General features: G+C 39.5%; 5 protein-coding genes across 5 annotated transcripts; 3 read left to right on the top strand and 2 right to left on the bottom strand.

Annotated features, from left to right (window-relative positions):
- Window positions 1–1,156: 1,156 nt before the first annotated feature.
- On the bottom strand, window positions 1,157–6,912 carry LOC108608824 (transcription elongation regulator 1). The gene is made up of 8 exons (XM_018000402.2): window positions 6,617–6,912; window positions 4,998–6,544; window positions 4,592–4,925; window positions 4,367–4,517; window positions 2,296–2,667; window positions 1,881–2,239; window positions 1,486–1,815; window positions 1,157–1,425 (listed from the first exon to the last, which is right to left on the bottom strand). The coding sequence occupies exons 1-8, from the start codon at window positions 6,796–6,798 to the stop codon at window positions 1,299–1,301; spliced, it is 3,402 nt and encodes a 1,133-aa protein (XP_017855891.1). The 5' UTR covers window positions 6,799–6,912; the 3' UTR covers window positions 1,157–1,298.
- Window positions 6,913–7,729: 817 nt separating this feature from the next.
- On the top strand, window positions 7,730–9,284 carry LOC108621868 (venom allergen-1). The gene is made up of 3 exons (XM_018019441.2): window positions 7,730–7,891; window positions 7,966–8,360; window positions 8,423–9,284. The coding sequence occupies exons 1-3, from the start codon at window positions 7,745–7,747 to the stop codon at window positions 9,189–9,191; spliced, it is 1,311 nt and encodes a 436-aa protein (XP_017874930.2). The 5' UTR covers window positions 7,730–7,744; the 3' UTR covers window positions 9,192–9,284.
- An 8-nt stretch (window positions 9,285–9,292) lies between these two features.
- Window positions 9,293–11,071, bottom strand: LOC108621867 (uncharacterized). Its single transcript, XM_018019440.2, has 2 exons — window positions 10,869–11,071; window positions 9,293–10,808 (listed from the first exon to the last, which is right to left on the bottom strand). The coding sequence occupies exons 1-2, from the start codon at window positions 11,001–11,003 to the stop codon at window positions 9,396–9,398; spliced, it is 1,548 nt and encodes a 515-aa protein (XP_017874929.1). The 5' UTR covers window positions 11,004–11,071; the 3' UTR covers window positions 9,293–9,395.
- A 42-nt stretch (window positions 11,072–11,113) lies between these two features.
- Window positions 11,114–13,155, top strand: TfIIFalpha (transcription factor IIFalpha). Its single transcript, XM_018019438.2, has 4 exons — window positions 11,114–11,274; window positions 11,331–12,235; window positions 12,290–12,877; window positions 12,946–13,155. Exons 1-4 carry the CDS (start codon window positions 11,251–11,253, stop codon window positions 13,145–13,147), a joined length of 1,719 nt encoding a protein of 572 aa, XP_017874927.1. The 5' UTR covers window positions 11,114–11,250; the 3' UTR covers window positions 13,148–13,155.
- A 350-nt stretch (window positions 13,156–13,505) lies between these two features.
- gzl (godzilla E3 ubiquitin protein ligase) lies at window positions 13,506–18,987 on the top strand. The gene is made up of 9 exons (XM_089462431.1): window positions 13,506–13,843; window positions 15,412–15,790; window positions 15,851–16,026; window positions 16,093–16,187; window positions 16,384–16,577; window positions 16,641–16,836; window positions 16,901–17,242; window positions 17,525–17,675; window positions 17,734–18,987. Exons 2-9 carry the CDS (start codon window positions 15,677–15,679, stop codon window positions 18,104–18,106), a joined length of 1,641 nt encoding a protein of 546 aa, XP_089318557.1. The 5' UTR covers window positions 13,506–13,843; window positions 15,412–15,676; the 3' UTR covers window positions 18,107–18,987.
- The last annotated feature ends 44 nt before the right edge of the window (window positions 18,988–19,031 follow it).

Below are 19,031 nucleotides of genomic sequence, written 5' to 3' on the forward strand. Positions count from 1 at the left end.
TAAATAGCGTGTAACCATGAGAAAAAACAGTTACTTTGTGCCTAACCAATAAATAAAATAGAAAACAAAATGAAACAAAACAACAATACATACATAAGAGCAAACAGCAATTAGTAAGATAAATACTAGTAATTACTATAGTAGATTAACATAGCACGTAGCGTAGGACAGACAACTTAATTACCAACCACAACTGTAGTTCAGCAACAAAAATGTTATACTTGCTAATTAAGTTCCGAAACTAATCAACGATAGGCACTGAAATATTGTAACTTCGTCCTGATGCAAGAACCAAAATTTGATTTGAGTTGAATTATTGATTTTGTAATATCAGGATTTTTAATATCTGGTTTACTGCATACGCTCTATAGAATCATATTAATCGACATCCGTTATTTTCTATTTTATTTGACAACGTTAATTTATATTCATATTTTCATTCTATTTAATTAGCACTTGAAAATAAGAAAGCAAAATTCATTTAAAGCGCAATATGTGCTGCATCGGCCTGATTTATTTATTTATTCAGATTCTAACGAAATAATTTCGCCTACATAAAATTCATCTAGTTCAAGGTCGAATGCATGTTTTGAAAAGATCTGTTAGGTATGATATATACATAACTATGCGGATAAGTTGGTTGAAATCTTCGTTAACAGCTCAATAACACCAATAATCACATTCAGTCTATGTGGATAACATTTTGTAAAGCTCTTACGAAGCGCATTATTTCCGCTATTAGTTCCTAATAGGCACACATACATCTATATTAATATAAATGTGTGTGTGTGTATTGACATTAAATTGAACTCTATGTTTAAAATTGAACGCCAAATAACATGGCGACGACGTTGAAAACGAATATGAATTATGATATATAGAGATTATTGTATTTTGTAGTACCTAGAAAACTAATACAAAAATGCAGAACGAATCTGTATAATACAATAATGGTAGCGATGAATTGGAAAACAAGTACATTCATACATATATATATATATATATATATATATAAATAGAATTATGAAATTGAAAAAGGAAATCTAATATATATATATATATATATATGTAAATGAGAACCTCAATTCTAATATAACATATGATCAATAAAACAAATATATATACATAGATATGAGTATAAAATTTACAATTTGAGTTGTTTTCAGTTTGCATTTATTATAAAGTACAATCTTGCATGCACTTAAAAGGTTTAAAATATGGGTTTAGGTGCTACATTATTTCACTGCTTAACATAAATGGGGTTTGAGTTCTTTATAATGAATAGTATGTTCGTGGCATTACTTATTCCGACGTGTGGACTCTGAAGCTGTTGGTGGCGGTGGAGGTCCACGTTTGTTCATTTCCTCCAAGAAAGCTGCAAGAATACTACTGCGCTCTTCTTCCAAATGATCCAACACCAAGTAGCTAAATGAATGGTTATTGTGATCAATTAATTGATTAAATATGAACCAGTCAAAAGCTTACCGCTTATCGTTTTTGAGAATGTCCTGGATTTCTTTGAGGTGATTGGGATTCTCCTTGATGAGATCGCTGCTCTTGTGTGTAATAAATTTACACTCCTGCAATAGCTCGCGGAAGGCTGTCTTGGCCTGCATGGTTTTATCCTTAATATAATCACGAAACTCGCGCTCACCTTTATCTGAACTATATTTCAGATAGCGCGGATCGTCCTTGATTTGCTTCTTAATTTCTTTCCATGTGCTAGTCAATTGAAGTGAGCTAATCTCATCAAGCATTTCGCGGAATTTTTCGCGTTTCTTTTTCATCAGATTGTCAATATGCTCGTTGAAGATTCTGCGTGATAGACAATAATTGAAATAAAATATACTAATATAATAACTTGTTCCAAGGAGGCTCACCGTTCACGATCATCACGATCAAGTGTCTCAATTAATTCCCAGCGATGATCTTTACGTAGCTGACGCTTCACTTCTTTCCAGGTGAAATCGGGTGTGCGCACCAGATCAGTTAAGAGTGCCGTGAAGTGGCCAATGCACTCGTCACGCTTATGATGCTCCCTCTCCTTATCACGATCGCGCAGATGCCCGGCTAGTGTGCGATGTACCTCCTTTTCGCGCTCCCTGATGCTCTGCTCCGCTCGCAACTTACGTTCCCGCTCCTTTAGTTTCTGCTCTGCTTCGGTTTCACGCTGACGTGCCAATTCGCTATCCTCGCTGCCGGCACGCTCCTCCTGCTCCGAATCATGCTCACCCTCCTCCTAAAAATAAGTTTTATATCATTTTTGCAAATTTAATGTTATTAAATGTATATTACCGGAGTATCCTGCGTCTTGCGGTCTTTGCCTTTTTCGTCCCTGTCTCGTGATGATTTGCGATCACGGTCCTTTGAACGGCTGCGGTCCCTGCGACTGTCTTTTCTACTCTTGTCTTTGTCCTTATCCTTGTCCCGACGGTCTGATTTCCGTTCCCGTTGGCGCTCCCTATCGCGCTGTTCCCGAAGCTCGCGATCCCTGCGCTTCTCCTCCTTCATTATGTGCAGGTATTCCTCAAAATACTCCTCTCGGTACATGGAGTCCACTGCCCGATACCGCGAATCCGATTCAAACTTCTTCTTGATGTCATACCAGCGCGTATGGCGTTCAATGTCATGACGCTCCCGCAGCATGTCCATAAAGTCTTTGCGTATCTAAAGATTTAAAATGGAATTTAACATGACAGCCATGCGGAAGAGAAAAGAAATCGGTTGAAAAAATAAATTAGTTATGCTTCTGGAACTTATGCGAATTTCATTTAAACTCTAAGACTTAGGGCGCTACCTTAACTTGCCTTAGTTACTAGATAGTCTTATAACTTATAAACATAGTTACACGCTTTGCTTTCGCTGAAAAAGAATGTTTGGATTAGCTTTGTATTAGACCTAGCTGAAAGAAAAGATAATCAAGTTCCCACCACAAGTCTGTTAGAAAAATGCAGTGCTCAAGCAGGTCCAAGTCGGGAAACAGACTCAATCGGACCAATCAAACAAGGCAACGAAAATAAACAAAATTGATGTATGTGTTAAGACAATTCGACAATGTAAATATTTTCCAGCATATAATTTGTTTCTGTATAGTGAACAATAAAAAGGATTGAAGACCTTTTTGTTTGAGTACAATGCAATTTCTTCACAAGACTGTGGTCGGGCCAAGAGAGGCGCTTCAGCTGTGCCGAAGTGAACAGGTCATAAAACTAAAGTAAACATACCAAATACATAAGCTATAATAAATTAAAGTGTGTCTGAGTGTAAGACAGAGTCTTTCAACGGGCTGAGCCGCTGCCAGAAGCCTGCGAGAGCAATGTGAGAACGGTAGAGAGTGAGGACGGGTTGTTCTCTATAGTTAGTCCTTACGTTGCTCTGCACAGGCTTGGATCGGGTGGATTGGTTCTCCTGTTGTGGACGCTGCCAGTTACAAGTTTTGATAAAACAAAAAGAAATATTGGTTTAATTAAATTATGTTATTATTCATACTGTTTGCTCAGCCTCGAAGCCACCTGTACGCGATTTGTTGTTGTTGTTCGCCGTTCTGTAATGGTAGTTGTTGTTGTTGTTGCTGTTCAGTGATGAGTGGCTGCTTCCGCTTCCATTAGCTCAAACATTGATCTTCCAACATCAACATCTCATATTTCATGAACAAATAACGCCAAATAACATCATCATCATCATCATCACCATCATTGATCATCGATAATCATCATCATCATTGGCACAACATCATTCCTAGACGACACGTGCGACGCAGGGCGGGGCGGGAAGTGGAAATCACACCAACGATTATCAGGTAATTTTCAATTTTTGCATACCTTTTGATTTTTAGTGACTGTTTTATATTTTTGTATGGTTTTTGTTTATTCCAAATTTGTTTCTTATTTGCAGAAAAACAAATTTTTTTTGTAATTTTTTTGGTTTTTGTTTTTAGTTTGAACTCACCACACAGACAGATTAGGCAAGCGTGTGCGTGGTGAACTTGAGCTATCAACTTTGGCCTGGAACTGGCACCATGAAGACAACGAGATGAGGACGACAACGATGACGACAGGATCAACGGCAGTGTGTGAATTTGGTGTTTGCATTTGGTGGGTGCTTTTGTGCTGTAATCTGTTAGCTCTTATCTAAAAATTTGATCGTACCGAACACACAATGCGCAACATGAAATTGCAACCGAACCGGTCAGGGGCAATCGTTCAGATCATGTTTCATGTTGTATTAATTAACAAAAATCAATAATATTATGTAAATACGTTGTATACAAATAATATGGTAAGTCAATAACATATATAAGAATAGATATGCATATATGGATATTAATACGTAAGTGGACAGCGAGTCACACGACGCCAACACATACCTGCTCTTTCCTCAGCTGTTTATCCTCTTTCTCACGGCGACGCACCTCGACGATGTACTCATTGAACAAGCTCTCTCGCTCTCGCACCTTCTCTATTGCACGATATCGTTCCTCCTTGGCATTCCGCTGACTAAACTCCGAGAACGATGACCTACACAAGGTAGTCAAAGTTTTTTTATTAGTATTGAAACAAATATACGATTTTATTGCCGAGCTACTACTTACTTGCCATGCAGCTTGCATTCCTCCATTAGTTTACGGAAATCGTCGCGTTTCTGTCGCATCTTATTGCGTTTCTCCTTGCGCTCCTCCTCGGCCCGATCCTTCACATACTTTTCAAATACCTGTTTGCGTTCCTTCGATGTCAGCAGCAAATACCGTGGATCGAACACAATCTTGTGCAGCTCTTTCTCCCAGGTGCTGAATGCGGAAACATCCTTTTCGCGCAGCATCTCCTTGAACTGAGTGACACGCGTCTCCAGCGGCACCAATGCGCGCTCCTTAGCCGCACGCTGCTCAGCCTCGAGCACAGCATCCTCATTTTTTTTGGTCTTTGTAACTGCAAATTAAAAAAACAAATTTTAATTACATATTTATTTATTCATTGTTTAAAATATGTCGTTATACTTACACGTTCGCACACGTTTTGTGGGTACCTCCTCCACACTAGACTCCGATTCGGTGCGAATTTTGATGACCTCATCATCATCATCATCATCCGGTTCTACACGGTGTACCTGTTGGTGTTGCTGTGTTTGCTGTTGTCCTTGGCTCAGCTTCTCCAGAGCCGAAATATTCTCGGTAGGTTTCTTATCGGCTTCAGCTGATTTCTCTTCAGCAGATTTTAATTGCTCGGGTCGTTCATTTACTGCCTTGTCGACATCTTCGCGATTCATCAAGTCTTCGGGTCTATCCCAAACGGAAGTGCGGGTCGATGGATTATAGAAGAAGACACGCGCGTCGCCGGTCCAAACTACACACCATGGTGTGCCCGCAATGGGAGTGCTGGTCACCGGGCGGGATTTGTCGGTTTGCTTTGCAGTAGCAGCCGCAGCGGCGAGCTTTTTTTGCTCTTCGTCTTTCTTGCGTTTCTCCTCGGCCGCCTTCTTAGCCTCTTTCTCCAGCACTGCCGCTTGAGTAACTTTGCTATTTTCACTATTAGCCTTCATGGCTGCTGCAGCGGCGGCAAATGCCATTTGCGGATCAAATCCTGGTGCTGCACCCGGTGGCATATGCATTAACGGGTTGGGTAGCAAATGAGGCGGCATACCAGCCGGAGGTCCAACCGGAGTCTGTGGAGCTGCACCCGAATGAGCTGCCATGCGAGCCGCTTCCATATCGCGAAGCGCCTGCGGTTTCTCCCACACACTTTCGCCGCGTGCTGCGTGATAATAGTAGGGCCGACCATCAGGCGCACGATGCTCAGACCACTCGGCTGCTCGTGCAATTACTGCCGGGTCAATGACGCCCGGCTTTATGATCAGATTTTTAGCAGGCTTGTCCTGCGACGCTGTGGGCGGTGCATGCTGCATATGCTGCTGCTGCCACGGCGGCACGCCCCAGGGCCCAGCTGGTGCAGCACCGGGGAAACCATAAGCAGGCGGAGGCATACAAAACGGCGATGGCTGACCAAATCCAGGTGGCGGCTGCATCCCAGGTGGCTGCTGAAACATCGGTGGCGGTTGCTGTCTCACATTCGGAGGAGGCTGGCTAAGCAACGGTGCCGCAGCATTCGGCGGTGGCTGGTTCAACAGATGCGGCGGTGGTTGAGAAGTTAAATGTGGATGGCTAGGCACAGCAGCTGCACCAGTTGATATATCAGCATGATCTGCTAGACTCTTTTCGGGTTTGGCAACGGCATTTGACTGTCGTTTGGCCAACTCCTCGACCTCAGTTTGTGTCATAATCTTTATATTTGGACCTTCCGGTCGAGTCCAAGTTGTCTCGCGAGTTACCGCATGATAATAATATGAACGGCCGTCGTCGGCTTTAGTTTCTACCCAAATTTCTGGGGCCTGGGCCACCCCATTGACACCCGACGGTAATTGACTGTTAGCTATATGCGGAGCTGTCTGCTGTTGCTGCTGCTGTTGTTGTTGCTGCTGCTGCAGCAGTTGCTGCTGCATTTGCGTGTGCTCACCCATTGGACGGCCGCTGAATGCATTGAATGGCTTGCTCCTATAATCATTCAAAATTATACACAATTATAACGTGACAATACCAAATAGATGCTAAATGTTAAACACTTACCATTGCACTTCACTGGCTTTTGCTTTTTCATTAGCAATTGCCACCCCGTTTATGCCGTCTTGACTACCAATACCGCCGCCAGCAGGTTTCCCATTTATAGCTGGAGAAGTTTTTAATTGGGAGTCTTGCGGACTTGGACTAGCTCTATCTGCATCCATGCTTTCATCCAAACTGGTTTCCATTGCACAATTGTCACACAATAAAGTTTATTCAATTAGCATCTACAAGAGTAAAGAAAATTTTTTCCACAAACTTTTTTTTTGCCGCTATCGATAGGTATAGACAGTTGTCATCGATTCTAGATGGCATCGATTTCAAGCAAAAAACTTTGCTGACCCTAAAAAATACTGAAAATACTATATTGCTAAAACTGCTGCAAACAATATACATACATATATAACTGAACATTTTCAAATAAACTGAAAGGATGCTATGCAACACTTTTATTCATAAGGGTTTTATTCCAATTCACAGTATGAATAAAGTTTATTGGTATTCGAAAATGTACACATTTTTTCCGCTATTGAAACTAGAGACTTGTAATTTCAGACTTACTCGCAGACTTGATGGTATCCAAGTCTTCAACAATATTCACATTTTTTGAATACGAGTACGAGGGGTGTATTGGATATACATATATTTTGGACCAAAGACAAATAAACAAAAATAATATATTGTTGATTGAAATATAGGAAATATTGTCTTTATGTATGTAATAAATCAGATAAGAGTCTATATTTCACAGCTTTAAATCTATAACATTAATATGTGAAAGATTCGATTTGAATCTACTTATTAATAAAAAAAAAAAAAAAACAAATTCACACAGGGTACACCCTTGTCCTATACTCAAAATGTTTAAGATCTGTAATAATTTTAAACTTATCTAATTTTTAGTTATTTTAGTTTTCTATATACTTGTGATTAGATATCCTCTTCTAATTCAAATTCAGTTAATCAAGCATTTAATAGCAATGTTAATACATATGCATTTATAACTCTACAGAACCGACGCATTCTCGTAAACAATAGTGAAACGAATCAATAAATAACAAATTAAGCTTAAAATCGAAATTTCATAGATTACATGAAATTGCAAATAGAAAAACTGATTCAGATACCAACGAAATGAGATCAAATAGAAAAATGTCTTTGTCCAGTGCAATCGCGTGTTTGTGCTGCATAATTTTGACAGCGCAAGCTGCCAAAAAGAATTATTGTAAGCCAGATCTGTGCCATGGCGCTCAACATGTAGCGTGCTTGACGAAACCGCAAGTGAGTAACTGATAATTGAATGTCAGATATCATATAATTTACATGCAATTTGCTTCGATATAATACAATCTCAGAAACTTTTCAAAGATGAATGTAATTCCGATGCTGAAATTATTCAGCTAAGCAAAGAAGATAAGGCTTACATAATAAAATCCATAAATAAGATTCGCAATTATGTGGCGAACGGTAGCGTAGAAGGTTTTAACAGCGCTTGCAATATGACGACCGTCAAGTGGGATTCCGAACTAGCATATATTGCAAAGATGAATGTCCGCGTATGTTCACATCACCGTGATGCCTGCCGCAATACGGACAAACATAAAAATGTTGGACAGACCACGGCTTATGGAGGAGTCAAGGGTAAAAGCCGTACCCCAAAGCAATTCATCAAACGACATATTAAAGCTTGGTTTGCACAGTGGAAATTGGCGACGATGAAAGACATTCTGAGATATGATAGTAAAGAAGAGTAAGAGACTTAAAATGTTTAAATGCAATTCGAAATTGATATTGAAATGTTATTTGTTACAGTATTCCACCACACAACTTTTTACAAATCGTACATGACAAAGTGCAAAAAATTGGCTGCGCCTGTCTGAAACAGTCCAAGAATGGATGGATTCAAAACTTTTTCACCTGTAATTATGATGAGGCGCCAATTAAAGGGCAGGCAGTTTACAAAACTGGTCACCCAGCAGCACAATGCGTTTCAGGCAAAGATCAACACTTTAAATCTCTTTGTAGTGTGGTTGATAAAGATGCTGTAGATACGGTTGAGTCTGAAGCTCCTAACAATCAGACCCAGAAACCACAGGTTGACGCTCAAAATAAGCCTGACAATCAGACCCAGAAACCACAGGTTGACGCTCAAAGTAAGCCAGACAATCAGACCCAGAAACCACAGGTTGACGCTCAAAATAAGCCTGACAATCAGACCCAGAAACCAGAGGTTGGCGCTCAAAGTAAGCCTGACAATCAGACCCAGAACCCACAGGCTGACGCTCAAAATAAACTTGACAATCAGGCGCCAAAAATACTAAGTCGAACTATTGTGTCAACAAATGGTGCTATAGAGATAATTAAGCTAAAACCTGGTATGGCACCAGTTGAAAACGTTGAACGAAATCTCAAAATTCAAAGAGCCATAGAAAAAGAAGCCAAAGAATGGCGGAAAAAGTTCCTCAGATTTTTGTCCGAGATTGAAAATACTGAGAAAAAAACCAACAATCGGAAAATTCAGATCTTCACCTGGAACCATCAGGTAGATATTTCCTATAAAAGACCCGAGGAGGACGAATAACACATGAGCCCAAGAAGACTCACAGTTGCAAATAGTCCTGGGCTAAATGAATTGTGAATACATATATTATACAATAAAGAATTATTATTATCATATCGATGTCCATGTGGAATAGCAATCCGATTTAGATTTTTATTAATAATGGTTTTGTAGTCTTTGTTGTAAGAAGTGTACAGCCCGTTTTATTACTAATACAACGCAACACTAATAGATCTCCCTTTGCATTTTCTTCCATATGGTATTGACGCGTAATCGTCCCTCTCGCAAATGTTTGAGCAATGCATCCACTGACAAATCGTCTGTAGATTTTTGGCCCATATTCGACTTGCAAAGCTTTGCATGACGCTCGAAACGCCAAAGTGTTTTGAACGTCTTATTACAATATTTACAAGCGCGTTCCTCATCCGGATCGCTTATGCGCTGATTGGGTTCAGGACTTTCCCGCTTCTGGACTGCTCGTGGCGGTATCGTCCATTTGGGCTCCGGCTTAATAAGCAATTGGGTTTTGTTCTTTCGATGCAGCTCGTCCTGGTGGTTGTATCGTATGTGATTGTACATCTTGGACATGCTTGTCTTGGTCCGATCACAAAGGCTGCACTTCAAATATGAACGATATGGTAAATGCTTAAAACAATGCTTTTGCAGGTAGGAGCGCTTGGTAGTTGGCATCACCTCGTCACATTGTAGGCAAATACTTTGTCGATCCTTGATCTTAAAGCTATTCTCAATAAAATGCTCAAAGTTATGTTTTTTAAAGACGTGAGAACGCCAGTCGTCCATTGATTCAATTTCCTTGCCACACTTTGGACACAAATACGAGATGAGTTTGGCAAGTCCATTGGTAGGGACATCTACGTCTCCTTCCGGTTCGGGTGTTTGTGATAAACGTCGACGTTTGGACGGTGGTGTTATTTCTGGGTCTGTATCTGGTTCTGGCTTCATTATTTTCTTTTTTAGCTTATCCACTTCATCTTCGCCAAGTGCATCTATTTCAATGATCACTACTTCCTTACTTTGCTGTGGATGTGCATCAGTTGACTTTACCGCACTAACAGTGTCCTCTAGTCTCTCCTCGAAAAATTCTTGGCACAGTGTATCCAAATCTACTTCGCATTCATCCTTTTGCTTTTCCTTACGCACAATGTCATCGTAGGCATTTAGGCAACGATCTAACGCCTGTTCACTGTCATTAGGTTTGACTTTACCTGCAGATAGTGCTGAAGATGTTGACGCATCCTGATCTTCAGCCTGCAGATCAATGTCCATTAGCGCCTTTTGCAATAAATCATTGCGTTTGCGAGGCTGCTTCGTTGATGAATTTTTATCATCCTGGTTTCGCTTCGATTGCCTTAACTTAGCCTCGTATTTCTCAATCTCCTTCAGATGTGTAGACAATAGGTGTTCGTTCAATGCCCGTCGCCGTGTGTAAGCCAGGCGACAGTGAACGCATCGGTATGTTTCTCGATGATCCAGATGCATAAAGTAATGATACTGCAACAGTGCAATTGTTTTGTGGGCATTTTCCACCCACTTGAAACAAAGCTGGCATTCGTGGAAATTCTCGTCGATTTGAATGAAATTAAAATCCGAATACGTCTTCTTGAGATATTCGTGTTTCTGTTTAAGAGAATACACAACATAATAATAATGCTTTCATTTTTGCTGGTCAACACATACCGTGTTCAAATGCTGTCGCCATTCAGCTTGTGTTCGGAACGCCTTCCCACATTCTGGACATATATAGACCATGTGGGCTTCCAGGCGAGCATTTAGTTTGCTTTGCTCATCAGTCAGTACGCTGTTTCGTGACATTTTAAGTTTGAGTTAAATCCAAACAAGCCTGGAATCAAAACTTCATTGAGATAGAGATGAAACTATCGCATGTAACACAAACGTTATATTGTGAATATAAAAATCATCGATATATTCATGTGCTCAAGGAATCATATACGATATTTTAAAACAAAAATATCATTCAGTCGCTACTTGTGCTTCTATTCAGTCAGTAATAAAATATAAAATTTCAATAAAAAAAGAATTTTTTTCCCCCATTTTAAAAATGTCGAATGCTGTAAAATCTACAGTAAGTAGAGCATTTATTAATTTTTCACAATGGAGCCAATATTATCCGAATTCCAGTCAAGCACCAGTAGTGCAAGTACCACGTCCGCAACTGCAGTAGCGTCCACTTCGGCATCGGGCAGCGGAAATGTGCAGGAGTTTAAGATTCGCGTACCCAAGATGCGCAAGAAGCATCATGTTATGCGTTTCAATGCCACACTCAATGTGGACTTCGCGCAGTGGCGGAACGTTAAGCTGGAACGCGAGAACAACATGAAAGAGTTTAGAGGTATCGACGAAGAGCAACCGAAATTCGGCGCTGGCTCGGAGTACAATCGAGACCAGCGTGAGGAAGCACGTCGCAAGAAATTTGGCATTATTGCTCGTAAATATAGACCAGAGGCTCAGCCGTGGATTCTTAAAGTTGGCGGAAAAACGGGAAAAAAATTTAAGGGTATTCGTGAGGGTGGAGTTGGTGAAAATGCTGCCTTTTATGTGTTTACACACGCTCCGGATGGTGCAATTGAAGCCTATCCCCTCAATGAATGGTACAATTTCCAGCCCATACAGCGCTATAAATCGCTCTCCGCGGAGGAGGCCGAACAAGAATTTGGACGTCGCAAAAAGGTGATGAATTATTTCTCTCTTATGTTGCGCAAGCGCTTACGAGGCGACGAAGAGGAGGAACAAGATCCCGAAGAAGTGAAATTGCTGAAAGCGGCTACCAAAAAGTCAAAGGAGCTAAAAATAACCGATATGGACGAATGGATTGATTCGGAGGATGAGTCCGATTCTGAAGATGAGGAGGAGAAAAAGAAGGAGCAGGAGGATAGCGACGATGGCAGTGGAAAGAAGGGAAAGGGCAAAAAAGGCTTGGATAAAAAGAAGAAGAAACGCGATTTGGACGATGAGGCCTTTGAGGAGTCCGATGATGGAGACGAAGAAGGACGCGAAATGGACTATGATACAAGTTCCAGTGAAGAGTAAGTTATTATTTAGAATTTCTTTATAACTTTCTATAATTACATTTTTTATAGCGAGCCTGATCCGGAGTCCAAGCTTGTAAAGGACATGAAAGGCGTGGCCGAAGAAGATGCACTCCGAAAGTTGCTCACTTCGGATGAGGAAGAAGACGAGGAAAAGAAATCAGATGAGTCAGATAAAGAGGAGGGTGATGAGAAAAAGAAAAAAGACAAATCTAAAGATGAAATAACCAAGGAGAAAAAGAAAAAGAAACAATCAAAAGATGAAAAGAAATCTAAATCTCCTGGTAGCGACTCATCATCCGACCTCAGCTCAGACAGCACTGATTCCGAAGACGACCTCAGCAACGGACCTCTGAAAAAGAAGCCATCATCGAACAAAGATAAAGATAAAGACAAGGATAAGGATAAGGAAATGGCTCTCAAGGCAATCGCCAGTGGCAGTAATGCAAATAAATCACGTTCGGCAACGCCTACCCAGCTAAACGATTCCAGCAAACGCAAAATGAACAGCCTGCCTAGTGATCTCACAGGATCGGACACCAGTAACAGCCCTAGCAGCACTCCAGCAAAACGTCCCAAAAATGAGTTGACTAACTCTTTACCTTCATCATTCGCTGGGGTTGTGAATAACAAAGTGGAGTGAGTATATACTGTTGAAAAGTAATTAAGATTTGTTTTGCTAACCCACCCACGATTTATTTTTGCAGAGATTATGGTATTACCGAGGAAGCTGTTCGTCGATATCTTAAGCGTAAGCCATTGACAGCTACTGAGCTGTTAACTAAATTCAAGAACAAGAAAACGGGCGTCTCCAGCGATCGCTTGGTCGAGACCATGACCAAGATTCTAAAGAAAATCAATCCTGTCAAACATACCATACAGGGAAAAATGTATCTATGGATAAAATAATTTTGTCATATATCTCTCCATATTGAACTATTTTTCATTGTGATGTTTGAAAACGGGCCTATTAAATATTCAGTAAAAAATTTGTTTATATTCTAGAATTACTTTTCATCACAAAATGCTCAAAACTTAAAAATATGAGCCCTTTAAATTTTCAATATCAAATGTAGCATGTCATATTTCTTTCTTTATCATTAAATGATTATTTAAAGCGTGCAAAGTTGGTTGAAACGTCATACAATCATTAAAATTTATTCAGTGAAAATTGAGAAAATCCCCCTTTGCTTTTTAAAGGAAATAATGAATATTAGTATAAATAAAAAGTATCGATGCATCGATAGTTAGTTCAAGGAAAACATCGATACTACAATGGTCACATTGGCCAGTCTGAGCCCTGCGCTGAGTTCTAAGCCACAATACATCTTAAATAATCAAAGTTAAGGGCATGTAAAATGTGTAATCAGCTAAATCGCAAGAATCCCCGTCCCATTTGATAATTCCAACAATTTGTGGTGCGTGTGTAGTGTAATAAAATCCTAATTAACTGCAACGCAATTGCAATGGCGACGAGAAGTCCGAAGAAAAACGATTGCCAATGAGCGAGTGCTAAAAAAACAAGAGAAGAAAAAACAGTATAGTGGACCTGCAAACAGTTGCTGCCAAGTTCAATAGAATTATTAAAATAAACAATCTAATAAAGTGAGTAGCAGCAATGCAAATTGTATCGCTGCAAATTGTACCAGCTGCTTTCTTAGATAAATTAATTCGCACACAAATACAAACACACACCCAAACACAAACATTCACGCACACACACCCATACGCTTAGTGTCGTCTAAAAGCATAACAAAAGCATACGCAGTTCAAATCAAGCTTATTTATAAATCAATTTGAATTTATTTCAATTATAAATTAGTATTTCTGCGCTGTCCTGATTTTATCACCTGTTGGAGCGCACTGTGTATTTGTCTTTATTTACTGTTGTAAAAACCTTGACGCTAGAGTTATGCGTGTGTAAAGTTCAAGGCAGGAAGTATATGTATAACTAGGTGGGTGGTGCTGAAACCAACCTGCGCGTACCTCCTAGCGCTCGCGTGGAGTTGTGTGCGTGTGTGTGCATGGCAGTAATATCTATTGGGATAAGCTGAATTTTAAAAGCAATCGAAAGGGAGAAATGTCTATTAAGTGCGGGAAAAAGCATTAGTCATAATTTTTTAGTAGTGTTTGCTTACACAGTGATAAAAGCATCGCATTAAAGAACGGCTAGTACATATGTATGTATACATAGATATATATAATTCGACATACCCAGACCAGCAACTTCAATTCGAAACTAAAAGGTGGCCGCTTTTGCGTACACACACTCTCACACATTTGTCAGATGGCTTAGTGTGTATTTATGTATTTATATTAGAATTATATTTCTCTGTTTACGGATGCAATAAAAACAAAGTCACGTCCTCATTAATGTCACATTTGTATTGGTTCGAAGTATTGAGCACGATGTGTTAATTACATATGACGTTCTTTATTTAATTATGCATTTAATACAAAAAATAGTGGCATTTTTACTCTAGTCTTACTTGTATGCCAAAAGTATTATCGTATCGGACAATAGCTCATAGCTATTTTCCACGTTCCGTACCACAGGCCATGTGAATTTACGAAAACTGCATTTATACTATTTAAGTTTTCTACGAATGATATCGTCTGGGTGTGCGATGATTCAGTCCGTTTAATTTTACCGGCGAAATTGAAAGCTTTTCACTAGTTTATTTTAACTGCCGCCAATATTTGCAATGCATTCCATTTGAGCTCTGACTTATGTACACATTATTGAAGCTCGTAACAAAATATCAATTGATACAAATTAAACTCAATCATAACAAGCAACGTTCAATTTCAAGTGGGTTTCATTGCATTAAAGTTTAATTGTTACATAAAGCGTTGTTCCAATTAAATATTGAATTTCGAAACTATCGGTAAAATATGCCAGCACTAAGGTTCACTCAACAAACATCGAACAGCTGATTGTGTTGATGGGACCAAAGGAAAGAATCACAGAAGAAAAAAAAAAAGAACAACAAAAAAACAAATGACACAAACACTCGCATGCACACACACATATATTCAAATACACATATACATATTGAAAACCGTTTATCTTATCACCAGGCGATGGCGGTGCTCTGGCCGGTGCACTGTTTGTTTGAATATTGAGTTGTGCTTGTTTTTAATGGATTTTCATTAATGCACTTGTTTTGCAGGCCACCAAAAACACACGCTCAATCACACATCCGCACAGATGAGACATGCGAATAGTGCAAATGATAATAATCATAAGCAGCAGCAGCGGACGCAGCAACAAGAAACTAAAACAATAGTAGTGAAACAACAGTTAAGCAACTGCGAGCAACAACAGTTTTTTCAGCTCGTGCGCGATTAGTACTAAACAGCAGCAGGAGCAGCAGCAGCGGTAAGAGCAGCAACAGCAGCAGTAGCGTCTGCGGTAGCAGCGGCATACACATCAGCATGGCTAGGAAACATTGTCTCTCATTGGAGCTGGCATTGCTGGGGCTTTGTTTAATATGCCATCAGGCGGCCATTGATGCCCATGTCCTCGTTTACAGACGCACTACCTCACAGGCAAGTCAAGTTGACTACAGTGCTGTTTCATTTACTAATAACACCCTTGTTTCCATGCAGCTGATTGAGGAGTTCAACGATTTGCCAGCTTCATTCGGACCCCCTATTGTGGACAATAATCTTCGGGTATTTGTGGTGCCACATGATTCCAAAGATCCGTATGGTTGTAATAATTTAAACAATCCACCGCACTCCATCTATCCAAAAGGCGCAAAGTTTGTGGCGATCATCTCGCGGTAAGCTTATTTGAACTTGTAGGCAGTTAAAGCTATATTTAATGATATCTTTGTATGCTTACACAGCGGAGGTAACTGCACATTTGAACGAAAGGTTCGCGTAGCTCAGGAGGCAACGTATTCCGCTGTAATTATCTACAACAATGAAGGCGATGAACTGGGTATGACAAGTTATATGAATAACACTCGTGATTCAATGATAAGTGAATTTGTGCATCAGATATTTCTTGTAATATTCTATTGATTTTCACCTTTTATTCTATTTATTATTTTTATTCCATTAATAAGTCAAGAGTTTCGCTTAAGTACAAATGCTTAACATAATTTTACAATTTTTGTTTTTTAATCTAATTTTAGAACAAATGACCGCCAACAACAAATCAGGCATAAATATACCCTCCGTTTTTGTGGGCATCACGACCGGCAAAACATTATTGTCTTTCTTTACACCAGAAGTGGTGCTGATTATCAACGATGAGCTGCCCTTTAATATCAACACACAACTGATATTGCCGTTTTCCATACTGATTGCATTATGTTTTCTTATTTTGGTATGTAATTAACTTAATGTTAAATGAGCTATTGGTTAAACCCATGTTATCATTTATATATAGATTGTCTACATGATATATAAATGCATACGGGAGCAGCGCCGTTTGCGTCAACATAGGCTACCCAAGAGCACGCTTAAAAAGATACCAGTGCTGCGATATACAAAGAATAATACCACCATTAAGTACGAGACCTGCGTTATTTGTCTCGAAGACTTTGTTGAGGACGACAAGCTACGCGTGCTGCCCTGCTCGCATCGTAAGTGACTCCAACCAACAGCAGGCTGTAAAACATAATTATAATTAATATTATAATATTCTAGCTTATCACAGCCACTGTATTGATCCTTGGCTAACTGAGAACCGTCGCGTCTGCCCAATATGTAAACGGAAGGTTTTTACGAAGGGAGAAACACGTGCGAGTCGGAATCGACAGCCTTTCTTAGATAGTGTCACCGACACTGATGACGATACCACACCGTTGTTGCAGCAGCAACCGCAGTCAGTATCTGCTGCAGGCTCGGCTGCCGGTGGCAGTAACAGCGCCAGCATCAATTCTGCATCATTGGCAGAAGGCACCACAAGACATGGGACATTTAGACGTGGCGATGCAGCACGCACTCTCAACACAGCAGAGGAGAATCAAAGCTCTGACGATGAGAATGGTATGTGGTGCCCATTTTTATTTTCGGATTAAAAGCTGAAAGCTGAAATCTAAATACTCTCCTATGTAGTTATGAGCTAAGTTAAAAGAGTAAATTCATATAGTTTTTTATTATGTTTTTTTTTTATTTATACTTATTTAGTAATCTCAAATTATATGCAACATTGCAAATCTTCTATAAGCTCTGAGAACTCGAAGCATTTGATTTATTCAATTAGAATGTCGTGTCAAATTAATTAATTAATAATTTGCTATCTGTCTCTTACATCTGTATCGTACACAGCGCTACTGGATTCCACAGTGCCTCAGACTAGTGCACCGTCATCTTTTCAACGACGCGTCAATCCTTTCGATCGGGCAATAAATTTGCCAGCACATTTGGCAAATCAGCTGAATCAGCCAAGGCCCTCACTTTGGTCGCGCTTTAACTTTAGGTAAGTTTTTCTAAAGTTTGCTATCAGGCGAATATATACTTTTATACCCTGTTTGCAGCTCCCTATTTCGCCGTGAGTCCACAGGTATTAGTGTTGCAGCGCCGCCTTATCTCGATCATGTTGAGGCCGGTACAAGTGAGGCAGCTATTCGGGGTACAACAGAGGCATCCCAAATTACCGTTATCTCCAATCCTACATCGAACAACATACTGAATCCGAATTTAAGCGGCTCTTTCAAGGATGATGACGATATGCCACCGCATCGTTCAATTTACGAACCTATTGCAATCAGTGCGCCCACAACAGAGCAAGGTGTCTCTACTGGTGCGGACGCCGTTGCTGACTCGGCGTTTCTACAGACGCCCACGCAGGGCGGCATTGGAGTTGCTGCGCTACCCCATAGCGGCACAGATCGCCAATTTCTAATATGAATAGAGGCGAACAAGAAAGTATAGTAATTTTCTAGGACATAGTTCACAACAAGCAGGCAAAACGACTAAAACAAATCCCATTAGTGGGAGTAGTAAAGTAGAAGTCGCTTGTAAGTGGCGAAGTTGTGGCTGCCAGCTGCTTTGTTTTAAACAATTAACAAGTGTTTACCCTTAATACACATATTATGTAATTGTAATTGTATTTGTAATCATCATTGTCATGAATCATGGATCATGGATGATTATGGTTTGCATCGCAGTACACATTACACTCACACATACACACATATACAACAAACAAACATAAATATGCGTATACAAATTGTGATTTATTTTATATACCTTATATATTATTAACATTATTGGCTTGTATAACTAAAGTCGAAACAAAACAAAACTAAAATGAAGAAGAAAATACCATTTACCTTCGTATAAGATTGAAATTGTTTACCTGATTCTGATTACGTATTTATATTTTGTTTGTTTTTAACCACTCAACACTCCAAGAAAAATCAAGTCAGAAAAAAACAAAAATAATCAAACATGTGTAATTAAACCTATTAATAGCCACTAGTTTTAATGTGCACGTGAAAGTTGTTTTCAGGCCAGGAACTCAAAGCGTTCATCAATCAAAAGCAATCGATTCATTGATTTTGTATGATGTTACCGTATATTTAACTAATTTTAAGTTTTGCTTTGTAATATATATTCAAATTTTCCAAATTCGATTTTTATAAAAATGGCCATACGAATAATGAAAAAAAAGTGTTAAGAACTACGTACTGTGTAGAATTGAAAGTTTCGAAATCATAAGCTTTAAAGTAAGTGCTAGTTTGTGATTATTTTCTTTAAAATAATAAATATAAAAGAATCAACATTAACTGATGAAAACTGTTCACAACTATGAACTATGAATAAAGACATT

This window comes from Drosophila arizonae, chromosome 2, assembly GCF_054131065.1.
Source record: "Drosophila arizonae isolate 15081-1271.41 chromosome 2, UAZ_ARI_1.0, whole genome shotgun sequence".
In the NCBI taxonomy this organism is placed as follows: Eukaryota; Metazoa; Arthropoda; class Insecta; order Diptera; family Drosophilidae; genus Drosophila; species Drosophila arizonae.